This window comes from Heteronotia binoei, chromosome 8, assembly GCF_032191835.1.
Source record: "Heteronotia binoei isolate CCM8104 ecotype False Entrance Well chromosome 8, APGP_CSIRO_Hbin_v1, whole genome shotgun sequence".
In the NCBI taxonomy this organism is placed as follows: Eukaryota; Metazoa; Chordata; class Lepidosauria; order Squamata; family Gekkonidae; genus Heteronotia; species Heteronotia binoei.
Genome location: NC_083230.1, coordinates 97,138,387 through 97,151,338, shown reverse-complemented (window position 1 = coordinate 97,151,338; position 12,952 = coordinate 97,138,387). Strand labels below are relative to the sequence as shown.

General features: G+C 41.6%; 1 protein-coding gene across 1 annotated transcript in view; it reads right to left on the bottom strand.

Moving 5' to 3' along the window:
• The window catches only part of DGKI (diacylglycerol kinase iota), a 398,043-nt gene that overhangs the window by 77,159 nt on the left and 307,932 nt on the right, over positions 1-12,952 (bottom strand). Inside the window, 3 exon segments of the mRNA XM_060245690.1 lie at positions 119-246; positions 3,292-3,332; positions 5,323-5,392. Coding sequence (XP_060101673.1) covers positions 119-246; positions 3,292-3,332; positions 5,323-5,392 — 239 coding nt within the window.

The window sequence follows — 12,952 nt, the reverse complement described above, 5'->3', positions numbered from 1 at the left end:
CTTCACAACTGCCAATACAGGAAGCTGCCATATGGTGAAGCTCTCAATGCATGCCAGAAGAGGAAATAGAGAGATTAAAAATTCCAGATGTTATCAAAGGAGAAAAAAGGATATTTACCCAGAGGCCTGCTCTACTACCAGATCAGGCATTCCTGGAGGCGTTCCTGCCGACTGTGTTGCTACCAGCTCTGGGTCCAGGATAAAAATCTCGTCCTGCGAAATTTCTGTCACAAAATGTAAATGTTCCTGCAAGCAACAGCATTAACGTGAGCAATCGTTCTATAGGTTTTGCCATAAAGGGACTGAAGTCAAATTCCAGATTTTAAGGCAATGTGAGCTTTTGTCGCAATAATAGTGGTTGCCGGAAAAGCATTTGGAAAACCCTGCACATATCAACTGCCTGTCTAACTGGTCAAGCCTGACCAACAATACACCACAAAGACCACCCCAAGTGCTACTCCAGTGGAAGTCTGAGGCCATGGCTCAGTGGTAGCTTTCTATGCAGAAATCCTGATACAGTCCTCAGCAGGGGTGGAATTCTAGCAGGAGCTCCTTTGCATATTAGGCCACACACCCCTGATGTAGCTAATCCTTCAAGAGCTTACAAAAAAGAGCCTTGTAAGCTCTTGGAGGATTGGCTACATCAGGGTGTGTGTGACCTAATATGCAAAGGAGCTCCTGCTAGAATTCTACCCCTGGTCCTCAGCAACTATAGTTCAAAAAGGATCAGAGAGTAGGCAATGTGAAAGGCCCTGAGACCCTGGAGAGTCGCTGACAATCAGAGTTGACCTTGACAGACCAATGGTCTGACTCTGTATAAGGCAGCATCATGTGTTCACCACTCAGCTTTGGGCAAAAAAGAGGAATATATTCAAAAAATGATACAGAAGATGAATCTTGTACATACTGGCAGGTGGCCACAGGAGCCACATGCCCAGAATTTTCAACTGATCACTGTGAGTTGAACAGAGACTACTAGATGCAGGCAGTGTGTTGCAAACAGAGGGAACCTGTTTCAAATTTCAGCTAAGGCTGAGCAACCTTGAGCAAGTCGGAATCTTTCAGACTCGGTTTTCTATCTGTAAAACAAAATTAGTTGCCATCAATACTTCCCTCTAAGCTGTGGAGTCTTGTGAGCAGAAACTCTGCTTTGTGAGCTACTGGCATTAAAGTTGTGAGCTACTACATAAATTAGTTTGCTCTGGGGCCATTTTTCCTGAGCTAAGACAAAAATGTGTGATCTAGAGGCTAAAAAACTGAGCTAGCTCACACTAACTCAGCTTAGAAGGAACACTGGTTGCCATGTGTTGTTATGAAGATGAAATATATCGTGTTTCTGAACTAGTTTATCGACTAAGGCTGCACTTCTACTGCTATGTCATTGACAGTACATGCCTCTGGATTCAGTGGAACTAGCTTCCAACAAAATAAACAGAGGACTGAACTGTGTAAGATTTGTACAACAGAATGAGACATATTAGACAAAGCAGTGGGCTGCAATTAGATTTCAAAAGACTTCCCACTGTGGTCATGCTGCTGCCATATGGCCATATCACAATATTTTAATCATTTTGCAGAATGGGTTGGGGAGTGCCTTTTTGTGGAAACCAAGAGACATATATGGCCATGCAAAGCTTTTTTAAAAATGTCTCAGTAGTCAAGAAACATAAACCAACATTTTGTTGGTGAGTTGCTGCTTCATAGACACAGACTGTTGTTCAATATAAAAGTCCAAAAAGAGCTGCTTGCATGTCCGCAACATTTTCAGTGAACATCTACCAAACTTGACATGTCCTAGATTTCTCACAAACATTGTCAGTATGATGCAACTTTGTGAAGATTTTGTGCAGCAGGCCTATAACTTCATCATTATTTCCCAGAGTTATATTATCTCATTTACAGAGGATTAGGATTTTAGAAGGGTTGTAAACAGGAAGAGGAGATAAACACCATGATTTTTTAACGCAGCTGTTTCTAATACTGAAAGATAAGCAAGAAGTTGAACTCTTAGACAACGTACTGGTTTTAGCCTGTAAGGCATACCAGATCCTCCTTGCTCTAAATGTTCTTTCACTTTGATTGGTTGCCTGTGACAACTTAAAGGGGAATCTTTTGAATATTCATTTCAAACTCCACTATATGAAAAAAAAATTAAAAATCAAACATGATTAAAGTAATGCTTGAGAGCAGCTTGGTTTTTGTATTTGAAGATCCAATATTTAACTAAAGTCCACCAAGTTTCCTCAATGCTCCTATCAAAACAGGAAGACCAATTTCGCACTCACCTTACGCCGCTCTAACGTTCGTCTTCTCAGCATGGTTTTCTTCTGATTTCTCACTATCTGCCCTGAGGCTGCAGCAAGGATTGGTGTTTTCATGCAGCAAACAGAAACCACTAAAAACCAGTTTCTGTTTGCTGCGTGAAAACGCCGATCCTTGCTGCAGCCCCAGAGCAGATAGTGGGAAATCGGAAGGAAGCTGCGCTGAGAGGACGAATGTGAGAGCGGCGTAAGGTGAGTGAGAAATCGGTCAAAGACAGTTTGTTCTATTGGTCGCATCTTACCTAAGGCCGTCTACCATGACTGTCAGTAGCTTCTCCAGGACCTCAGGCAAAGAAAGGCCTTTCCCACTACTAGAAATTCTTTTAACTCAAGAAGCCAACAATGGAATCTGGGACTTTCTGCACACAACACATATTCCTTGGTGGTAGAAAGTGCTGTTAAGTCACAGCTTACTTATGGCAACCCCATAGGGTTTTCAAGGCAAGAGATGTTCAAAAGGTGGTTTGCCATTGCCTGCCTCCATGTCACAACCCTGGTATTCCTTGGAGGTCTCCCATCCAAATACTAGCCAAGGCTGACCCTGCTTAGCTTCTGAGATCAGGCTAGCCTGGGCTGTCCAGGTCAGAGAACAAATTCCCTACCACTGAGCTATTGGCCCAAAATTCTCCTTGAGGACCTTGATTATGCAGATAGAAATGTTTCAAATCAATAAATCAATACGTTCTAGGTCATGACACAGGTATACATTGTGAATTGATTTGTATACATCATGTCCCACAATTTCCATGCAGGCTTTCATGAGACATCAGCAAAAAATTAAAATGACAGAGGTGGCAGCAAGATTCACATAGGATAGCCTAATGATAATTTGAAGCTTGAAGATAATAGCAGGAAGCGCCAGTTTGGCAGATGCCTTTGCATCTTCAGCATAATGGTTAATATCCAACTCTGTACAACTACCACAATCTTTTAAAAGGACTGCTACATACACAGGAAAATTGAGATGTACCTGAGATCTGTCGATGCGGTAAAAGCGATCAGCAGAAGTTGCTGGAAGTATAGACAATGGAAATATATTAAGGAAAAAGTCCAACTGAAAAAGAAAGTAAATGCTTCTACATTTTTCGCTTATTAATTTTGCAGCAATCCTAGCATGACAATTACTTTTTAATTCCTATATTGATGTGTGTTTTCCCTCTCTCCTCCTAGAGCTGGTGAAAGATAAAGATAGATTAAAACCTACTGAGATTCTAAGGCAGTTGCTATTAATGAGAAGCCATATCCCAATTTTGTCTATTCTATAAGTATGGAAAGGACTTTGCTGTATACTAGAACCATGCTGTATGAAATTTCACAAAGACTTTGAATGTAATCATCAGCTACTGTAGTTTACAGCAATCAAGAATGGGATGCTCCTGTCTCCCATTAACAGTTTTTATAGATGCAAGAAGTGGCACCTCTCTTGCCTTTTCTTAAAACACTATTAAGAATAATCTCCTAAGGATAGCCCTGCATGAAGCCAGCCTTGAAACAGCACAAGTAAATTTACTATACTCATCACTAACACTTTATTGTCCTGATAGTCACTCATAAGGGAAGAAATGTGTGTGTGCAGGGCTTTTTTGTAGCAGGAACTCCTTTGCATACCAAGCCACACACCCCTGATGTAGCCAATCCTCCTGGAGCTTACAGGGCTCTTAGTACAGGGCCTACTGTTAGCTCCAGGAGGATTGTCTACATCAGGGGCATGTGGCTTATGCAAAGGAGCTCCTGCTATAAAAAAAGCCCTGTTTGTGTGTGTATAGTAGATATGCTTAGAACACTTTTCTATATCATAGGATCATGGAGTTGGAAGGGACTCCCAGGGTCTTCTAGTTCAATCCCCTGCACAATGCAGAAAATTCACAAATACCATCCCCCACAACACCCACAGTTACCCTTGTTCCATGCCCAGAAGGTGGCAAAAAACAACAACACTGTAGCACTGATAAAACCCTTCCTGCCCTCCCTCTCATAATCTGCCTAATCTCACAAAATCAGCATTGCTGTCAGATGTCAATCCAGCCTCTGTTGGATAACCTCCAAAGAAGGAGAGCCCATCATCTCCCAAGGAAGCCTGTTCCACTGAGGAACTGCTCTAACTGTCAGGAAGTTCTTCCTAATGTTTAGCTGAAAACTCTTCTGATTTAATTGCAACCTGCTGGTTCTGGTCCAACCTTCTGGGGCAACAGAAAACAACACTGTATCATCCTGTATATGACAGCCCTTCAAGTACTTGAAAACAACTATCATATCACTTCTCCGTTGTCTCCTTTCCAGGCTAAACATATTCAGTTTCTTCAACCTTTCCTCATAGGATGGTCTCCAGACCCCTCAACATCTTTGTTGCCCTCCTCTAGACACATTCCAGCTTGTCTACATCCTTCTTAAATTGTGGTGTCCAAAACTGAACATAATACTCTAGGTGAAGTCTAACCAGAGCAGAGTAAAGCAATATCATCACTTCATATTATCTGGACGCTATACTTCTCTTGATATAGCCCAAAATCCTATTTGCCTTTTTAGCTACATCACACTACTGACTCATGTTCAGTGTATGGTCCATGAAGACCCATAGATCCTTTTAGCACATACTACTGCTGCACAAACTACTGCTGATGAATATCTCTGTTTGCTGCAAGGACAACAGAAGTCTACCTTAAAGAAGAGGACTACTTTCAAATTTCTCAGCCTTGTGATTTTGATTTTGCTTCTGCTTTGTGCAAATCAAAACCTTGATACTTTTTTTTAAAAAAAAAGCATATTCTGTTTTGTTGCGCAGAATTTTTCACATTCCCTTTTTTACTTTATTTGGGCATTAATAAACAGGCATTTTGCACATAACTGACATTCATTCTATACATCAGCACTTATAAATTATGACTGTAGTCCATGCACATATACAATACAAGCAGATCTTATAAATTCACCAGTGAAACTGGCAAATCAAAACCGCTTGTAAAATCATAAGTGAAACAAAACAAGAAATATTCACACTTACCATCTAGGAAGCACCATCTAGGGGAAAGTCTTTGTACAGATAGTACTCTTGGGAAAGAAGTTTCCTGATCCTGGATAGGATAGAACAATTGTACTCACTCTGTGGATCACGGATAACCACGTTTACAGCTTCCATCAACCAAAAAAGCCACATGACTATTGTATGCCCGGCACACACACATACCCAACCACACCCAAATAATAGTATATAATTCTTTAAAGTACGAGAGTACCTCTGAGCTTCCATAGTTATTTCCCACCAATATTGGAAGTTGTTGTCATTTTTAATGGGTTAGCATTCAACTGTGGTGTGGTCCATTCCACCATCTTTTCAGATGCATGTTTTAAAGATCCAGCTTTAAATATAAGCCCATTAAATTTACACAATCTTTACATAATCACCCTGGGCAAATTTTGCTATGTTTTAGAATAGTTTTATCTTGCCCTGGCCTGGATAGCCCAGGCAAGCCCTATCTCATCAGATCTCGGAAACTAAGAAGGCTTGACTCTAGTAAGTACTTGGATGGGATACCTCTTTGAAATGTCAGCTGAAGGGCAGCCAGGGTTTACTCAGGTACCTCTCTGAATATCCTCCAGACACCTAGTAGGGATCAGTCACCATAGATAGCCATGTCTTACAGGTTCAGACACACACATGCACACGCACACACAAACCACCAGTTTTAACTTGAGCTCATAGTAACAACAACACTATTCCAATTTCTAAAGAAATTGTCCACTTTTCTGGATCCTGTAGCCTTGGGGAAAAGAAGTCAGAAGAGCCACATGTGGCATGTCAAAGAGCATAAATCTGGCTCCTATGCCAAGGAGTAGCACTAGGATAGAAGTGTAAAAATAATCTTATCCTCCCCCTCTCCATGCACTCCAATATTGTATGTTTTCCTCATTCAGATCTACAGGAACAACTACCTTGCTCACTTCTGACTATTTATTTAGGGCGTGTGTGCATCCTATGTGCAGAAAGGTTTGTCTGCACATCAGTGTGTTTGCATTACACACTAGCTTTCATATGGAAAGCAAATAATATAAAAGGAACTTCACAACGGGTGGTAATTTATTCTGCTATCTTAATGAGATGGTTATGGAAAGAGTATTAATGCAAGAATTTGATAGACATGGTACCCAGCTAAGGAAGACATCCAGGAAGACAGCAATTGAAACCAGATATCTCATTGCACAATAACATATCTCAGATTGCCACTGTCAGGTTGGCAGACAAGGGTGAAAGCTATGGATATGCTTGTGAGGCGCATTTAGCGCAAAAATGATTGGGAGGGTAAATGGGTTTGCTAGATGAAACATTTTTCAAGAGCACAGCATTAACATTCAGATGAATTCCTAAACAGTGCATGTTGCTTAGGGAAGATCTATGCTCCAAACAGTCAAACATCAATCTGTTGTCCCACGGAGTGATAAAGACTGAAACCTAAGATACTCTTGAAAATACTCTGCAAGATTTCATTGGTGCTGTTCCATTATGCAAAGCCTAGATCAGATTCAGAAATAATGCATTCAGGGCCACGATGTTAGATGTCTAAAGCAAACAGAAGTCAATGGGCTTCAGTGTGATGGACTCTTATTGTCAGAACCTGAGTGAGGTTTTTCATCTTTCTTTTCCTCCAGGTTTCAGATGCAGACAAGTGATTGTGCTTATCTTGAATCCCTGTTGGTTTTCTTTTGTTCTGACAATTAACATTCCTCAGGAAAAACTATACAGTAAAGATGTCTCTATCATTTCTTTGTTGCCACCAAAGATGGACTCAGGCTCCAGCAACATATTATGTGAGACCTCCTGTCAAATGTTAAAAACCAGCCATGCTTCAGGCGCAGGCACATGGACAAGGGGATTAAGATTTACTCCCCACAGCCACTTTTTAATGTTAAAGTAAATGTCAGATCTCTCACAGAATGTATAGCTTTAGGTTTGTTTCTGGTTTGAGTTTAAAGGCACTTTATATACCTTCCCATCACTTATAGCAACTGGAACAATATCTAGCTTTGGTTAATATTGCCTTCTTTACAATCAGCATCAGGAATGAGTTTTGTTCCTGACAGGTCAAGCAAGTTCATATCTTCACTATTCCATGGCTGAAAGACTAACAGTGAGGATGGGTGGCATGCGTGAAAAACAGGGTTGCCAGGTTCTACCTTTGATCTGGCACGGGAATCCCCAGTCCTCCCTGGGGTCTTCTGCCATGCATGCAAAGAACATGTGGCATCACCTGGAAGTGATGTCATCACATTGTCAATGTTGTGTGGTGATGGTCTAGGTTTTGGGCAAAACTCTATGATTTTGAGCCCAAATTTACCATAGAGTTTTGTCCAAAACCTAGAGCATCACCATGCATTGTTGGTGGCATGATGACATCACACTGCATTTATGGGCAAGGTTTCCCCCTGCCAGCAAGCTGGCAGGTGGTAGGAAAGAGCCTGCAAAAGTGGGGGGACTCCCAATCAGACTGGGGGGCTGGCAACCCTGGTGAAAAAGCCACTGGAGGTCAGAAAGAACTTTCATATAGCATCACATAATCTCAAAAGCAATCCTTTTCAGGGGAGGCATCCCACACTTTGAATGAGTGAGATGATGTATGCTGGCAAGCAGCCAGCTGTAGAAAGTCATTTGGTGAGGCTGCTGTATTTCCAGGTAGTCTCAAGGAAATGGATGAGGGCAGAGGGGGAATCAATGTTTTCTTCATTATCTACATGTTGCCAAGTTCAGGCATATAACTGAATTTCAGTTCTTAAGAAGGGTTAGCATTTTTTTAAAAAAAATAGAGGCTTTTACCTAGTTACAGCAAACACTAGTTTAAATGAGTAATTTTATAAATTAATCCTTTGTCACTTCAAACACCCTGCCATGTTCACCATCATCGTATCTAAAAAGAGATGCCCTGCCGGAATTATTTAAGCATAATAAGGGAAACTGGAGATATTAGGTGATATTTTTTTTGCCATCAAGCCACAGCTGTCTTACAATTATACCATGGAGTTTTTCTGGCAACAGATGTTCAGAGGCGGTGTGCCATTGGTTGTCTCTGTGCTGCAATTCTAGACTTCCTTGATGGTCTCCTCTCCAAATGCTATGCAGGAATGACCCTGCTTAGCTTCTGAGATAAAATAATATTGAGCTAGCCTGAGCTGTCCAGCTCGTGCGATTAGAACCAAGAAAAGCCAAAGAAGGGGAGGAGTTTGAACAGCCACCACTTGGTTGTTGGACAATTACCATATTTTTTTCTCATTCCAATAACAAGTTCTAATTCTTTACATGATAGCTATTGCATCATAAGTGTAAAAATGTTCAAGCAAATCTTATTTATATATTTATTTATTTCATTTTATTTATATCCCGCCCTCCCCGCTGAAGCAGGCTCAGGGCGGCTGTCAGACAAACCAGCATCCCAGGCCTCATCCTGGCTACAATCCTGGGCATTTGCATGCATGAAGTAGCTCTTACTGGTTTAGTGTAACTGACAGATTACCCCTGGCTGCACAGTGAAATCAATGAGAAGGCCAGACAGTCAAATATCGCTCCCATTTCTTCATTGGTCTCTAATTTGTAACAAAGACTATACTACACATTGCCTTACCACACACTGAAAATCTATCTAGACGTATTAGAGAATAATAGATGACTGCTTAGCTAGATTGCATTTGCCATATGCATGGACTGGTACACATGGACGTTTAATACATTGAATAAAACTTTCTTGGTCTTAAAGGCACCACTGGACTTGAATTTTGTTCTGTTGCTTCAGACCAACACAGCTACCTACCTGTATCTATCATTTTTGTTGTGGTAGACACCTCAAACTTTTATTTTCTAACTCAAACAGGTAGTCATGTTATGCAGCGAGCCAGAATTCTCTCCCTAGACATTTATACCACCAAATTATTACCACCGCATCTATCGAAGTTCCTCTCTAATTTCTCACAGGCAGGGCGATGCTCATTATTTTGGCATGAAGCTGCCACAAGTTCTGGACACCTTTCCTTGACTAACATCACCCCTCCCCTCAACACCACAAACATGCAAGATTCTTCTTATTAACTTCTACCTTTGCGCTTGACTTACGCCAACTGCCCATCATCATCCACTAGTTTCCTTTCTTGTGCAAACTGGAAAAGCAAATGTTACATAGGGGAGGGACGGTGGCTCAGTGGTAGAGCATCTGCTTGGGAAGCAGAAGGTCCCAGGTTCAATCCCTGGCATCTCCAACTAAAAAGGGTCCAGGCAAATAGGTGTGAAAAACCTCAGCTTGAGACCCTCGAGAGCCGCTGCCAATCTGAGTAGACAATATTGACTTTGATGGACCAAGGATCTGATTCAGTATAAGGCAGCTTCATATGTTCATATGTACTCCTCCTAACCTCCTCCTTACATAGGAAAGAAAAGGTCCTCTGTGCAAGCACCAGTCGTTTCCGACTCTGGGGTGATGTTGTTTTCACATTTTCATGGCAGACTTTTTTTTACAGGTGGTTTGCTATTGGCTTCCCCAGTCATCTACACTTTCCCCCCAGCAAGCTGGGTACTCATTTTACTGACCTCAGAAGGATGGCAGGCTGAGCCAATCTCGAGCCAGCTACCTGAAAACTCAGCTTCCACCAGGGATCGAACTCAGGTCGTGAGCAGAGTTTAGGACTGCAGTACTGCAGCTTTAACACTCTGTGCCATGGGGCTCTCCTCCTTACATAATCCCCCAGCAAATTCAAAGCTAAGACATTAGCTGGAGCTTTATGCCTCTTTGATTAGTCAGCGACCTCCATTCCCCAAGAGCACCAAATAACCAAAGATTTTGGTCCAAACCCAGTAAGCAAGATGGCAGAATGAAATGAAGTCGCCATTCAACCCACATGCAGTTTATTACAGCTGCAGTCACAGCTTTATCTTTAAAAAGATCAAGAGAATGAGAAATATAGAGAAGCAGGTTGACTTTGCTTGCAACGAAGTTGCATCAAACAGAACAGGGCCTGGGAGAGTTAGCTTTGGCAGGCAGACTTTCAGACCTGGAATGCAGTGATTCTCTCTCCCTAACGTCTGTTGAGACCAACCTGACTCTGTAGCTAAACTTGGAGGAGCTATCAATCACCATGAGGATGGATATCTAATGCATTAAACATACCAGATCAGCAAACATCAGAGAATTAGAAGAGAGCACAATGGGTATCTGGCAACAAGTTTCTTCTTTTCTGGGCTGCAGAAATGGTTTCTGCTGACTCTATACATTCCAAACTCCAGAGGAAACCCAAGAGGGAAATGTATTTTGTTTATAATGCCTAAAAGTGCCCAGGACACCTTATTAGTGAGAGTTCTATTAACTAAATGACTTGAGTGCTCGTTGTCATCCTGCTCTTTCCCCTTTTCCATAATTTATACTGGGTAGATAACAAGATAATGCAGTTTGTGGAAGAACCCCCAAATTAACCTTAGCTAGACACTCTGCAGTAAAGACTTCTGGAGAATATATAAATCTGAGAAAACCCATAAACTACAGAAGAGGAGCACAGTCAAAATGAAACATCATCAAGTATTGATGATGTGAAAGACTTCAAGCTGCCTTCCTCGGAGAAGCAGATGGGTATTCTGTTTATAGACATAGCCAACAAGCATAAGAGAGATGTCGGTACAACAAAAGGAAAGAGGGGCAGAGAAAGAAACAGCTCCTATTTTAGGTTATGCCTCCCAGCCATGTGCTTTAACATCAGTGTCTGAAACCATCGAAACAAGAGATAATGCCTGAGGTACTTGCTATACAATGCTGGTTGCAACCAAGAACATCAAAGAACAAACTGTGACTAATACCTAGATTTCACAAACAACACATTTATTATTTGAATTATTAAAATATTTATTTACAACTGGACCCTCTACATAGTGGGCCCAAGGCAGATTGCAAAAATTGTGCCCATTCACAATAAACACAAATCAACATCATTATTGGTGCAACAGCAATGCACACCCACATGTAGTATAAGTCAGCAAAATGCTCTCTGGAGTGATATTGGTAGGATCCAATGATCTGAACCACTGATGGAAGAGGCATCAAGGGAAATTTTTGTCCCCTTCCCCCATCCCCCTCCTAACTGCATCCCATTGATCTGCAGAGCTACTACTCCATATATGTCCTGAGACATCAGGAATCAACATTCCTAGGGTCAGAAGGGATTGTTGGGGTGAAAAGGAAGGAAGTGTCACCTCTTGGTGACAGGTTGCAGGATCCAATCCACAGAGCTATATGCAGATAAAGAAGGATAGCTCTTACCACTAAAGGCAGTCTGGCCCAAAGAGCTGGGACTGACTATGGAAAATGCTCTAGAGAGGGACACTATAGATTGCATCTCTCTGCAGAAGGAATGGAAAGAAAGGGTGGCTGGGAAGATCAGTTGGTGCACAGGATCAGATAGGGAGAGACAGCCCATGATGAGGCGATGAGTTTCCAGACTGTACCATTTCAGACTGCAGGTGGTAGACTATGGGTGAATTCACACTACACTAAATAATGTGTTTTGCAACTGGATTTTTACTGTGTAAGAATAGCAGAAATCCTGTTGCAAAATGCATTATTTAGTGTAGTGTGAATGCACCCTATGTCTGAATGCACCCCATGAGGAAAAAAATCTCCCACACAAAAAAACCAGCACACTATGGAGAGAGCAAAGTTAGAACTCTTCTACTTAGTGTTAAGTGTTATGAATAGAGAGATTTTTTATATAAAGGAGCATTCAGTCAGGTAAATTCCTACTTGGAGCCTGTGATGGTAAACTATGACATCAGGTTTACCACCTCATGTTGTTTTTGAGAACCAAGACAGAATATCATTAAAAACAATGGGGCCTGACTTAGTCAGGTACAGCTTGATATCTTGGATTCAACAGAACTTGGTAACATCTGACCTTTCCTGAATCACCACCCAAATGTTTTATAGACTAGATGATAAAGTGACACTTTTCTTGCATGACTGAAGGTTCTTACAAGTACTGGAAATTGTGGAAGTGACTGTTCTATGGAACAAAAATAAAGGGGGGGAGTGTGTTTGTGGAATGCTACATTTCTGTGGAGATGCTCAACAGCCTCCTGTGTTACTTCTCTGGGAATAACAAGCTGTAGTAGGACCAAAGAAGACAATCTGATACCATCCCTTGTGATTGTCACAACATGAGTCCATATTCCCCATGAAAAATTCAAACAGAAAGGTGGGAGAATGAAAAAGAGACAAGGACTCCTATCAGTGTTCTGTTTCTAATCTAGGGCTGATTTCACGCTCAGTTTACGCCACTGTCAAGTCCATCTTCTCAACGCAGCGTCCTCCCTATTTCCACTATTTGCGTCGGGGCTGCAGCAAACATCGCAGTTTTTGTGCAGCAAACAGAAACTGGTTTTTAGTAGTTTCCGTTTGCTGCGCGAAAACCGCAATGTTTGCTGCAGCCCCGGCGCAAATAGTGGGAAATCGGGAGGATACCACACTAAGAAGATGGACATGAGAGCGGTGTAAGGGTGAGTGCGAAATCGGTCCAAATCTCCATTTCCAGTTATATATTGAGTATGTGCTGCAATGTAAAATTATATAGAAAGTCCAGAAGAGTAATAACAGGAGAATACTTCTTAAGGGAAA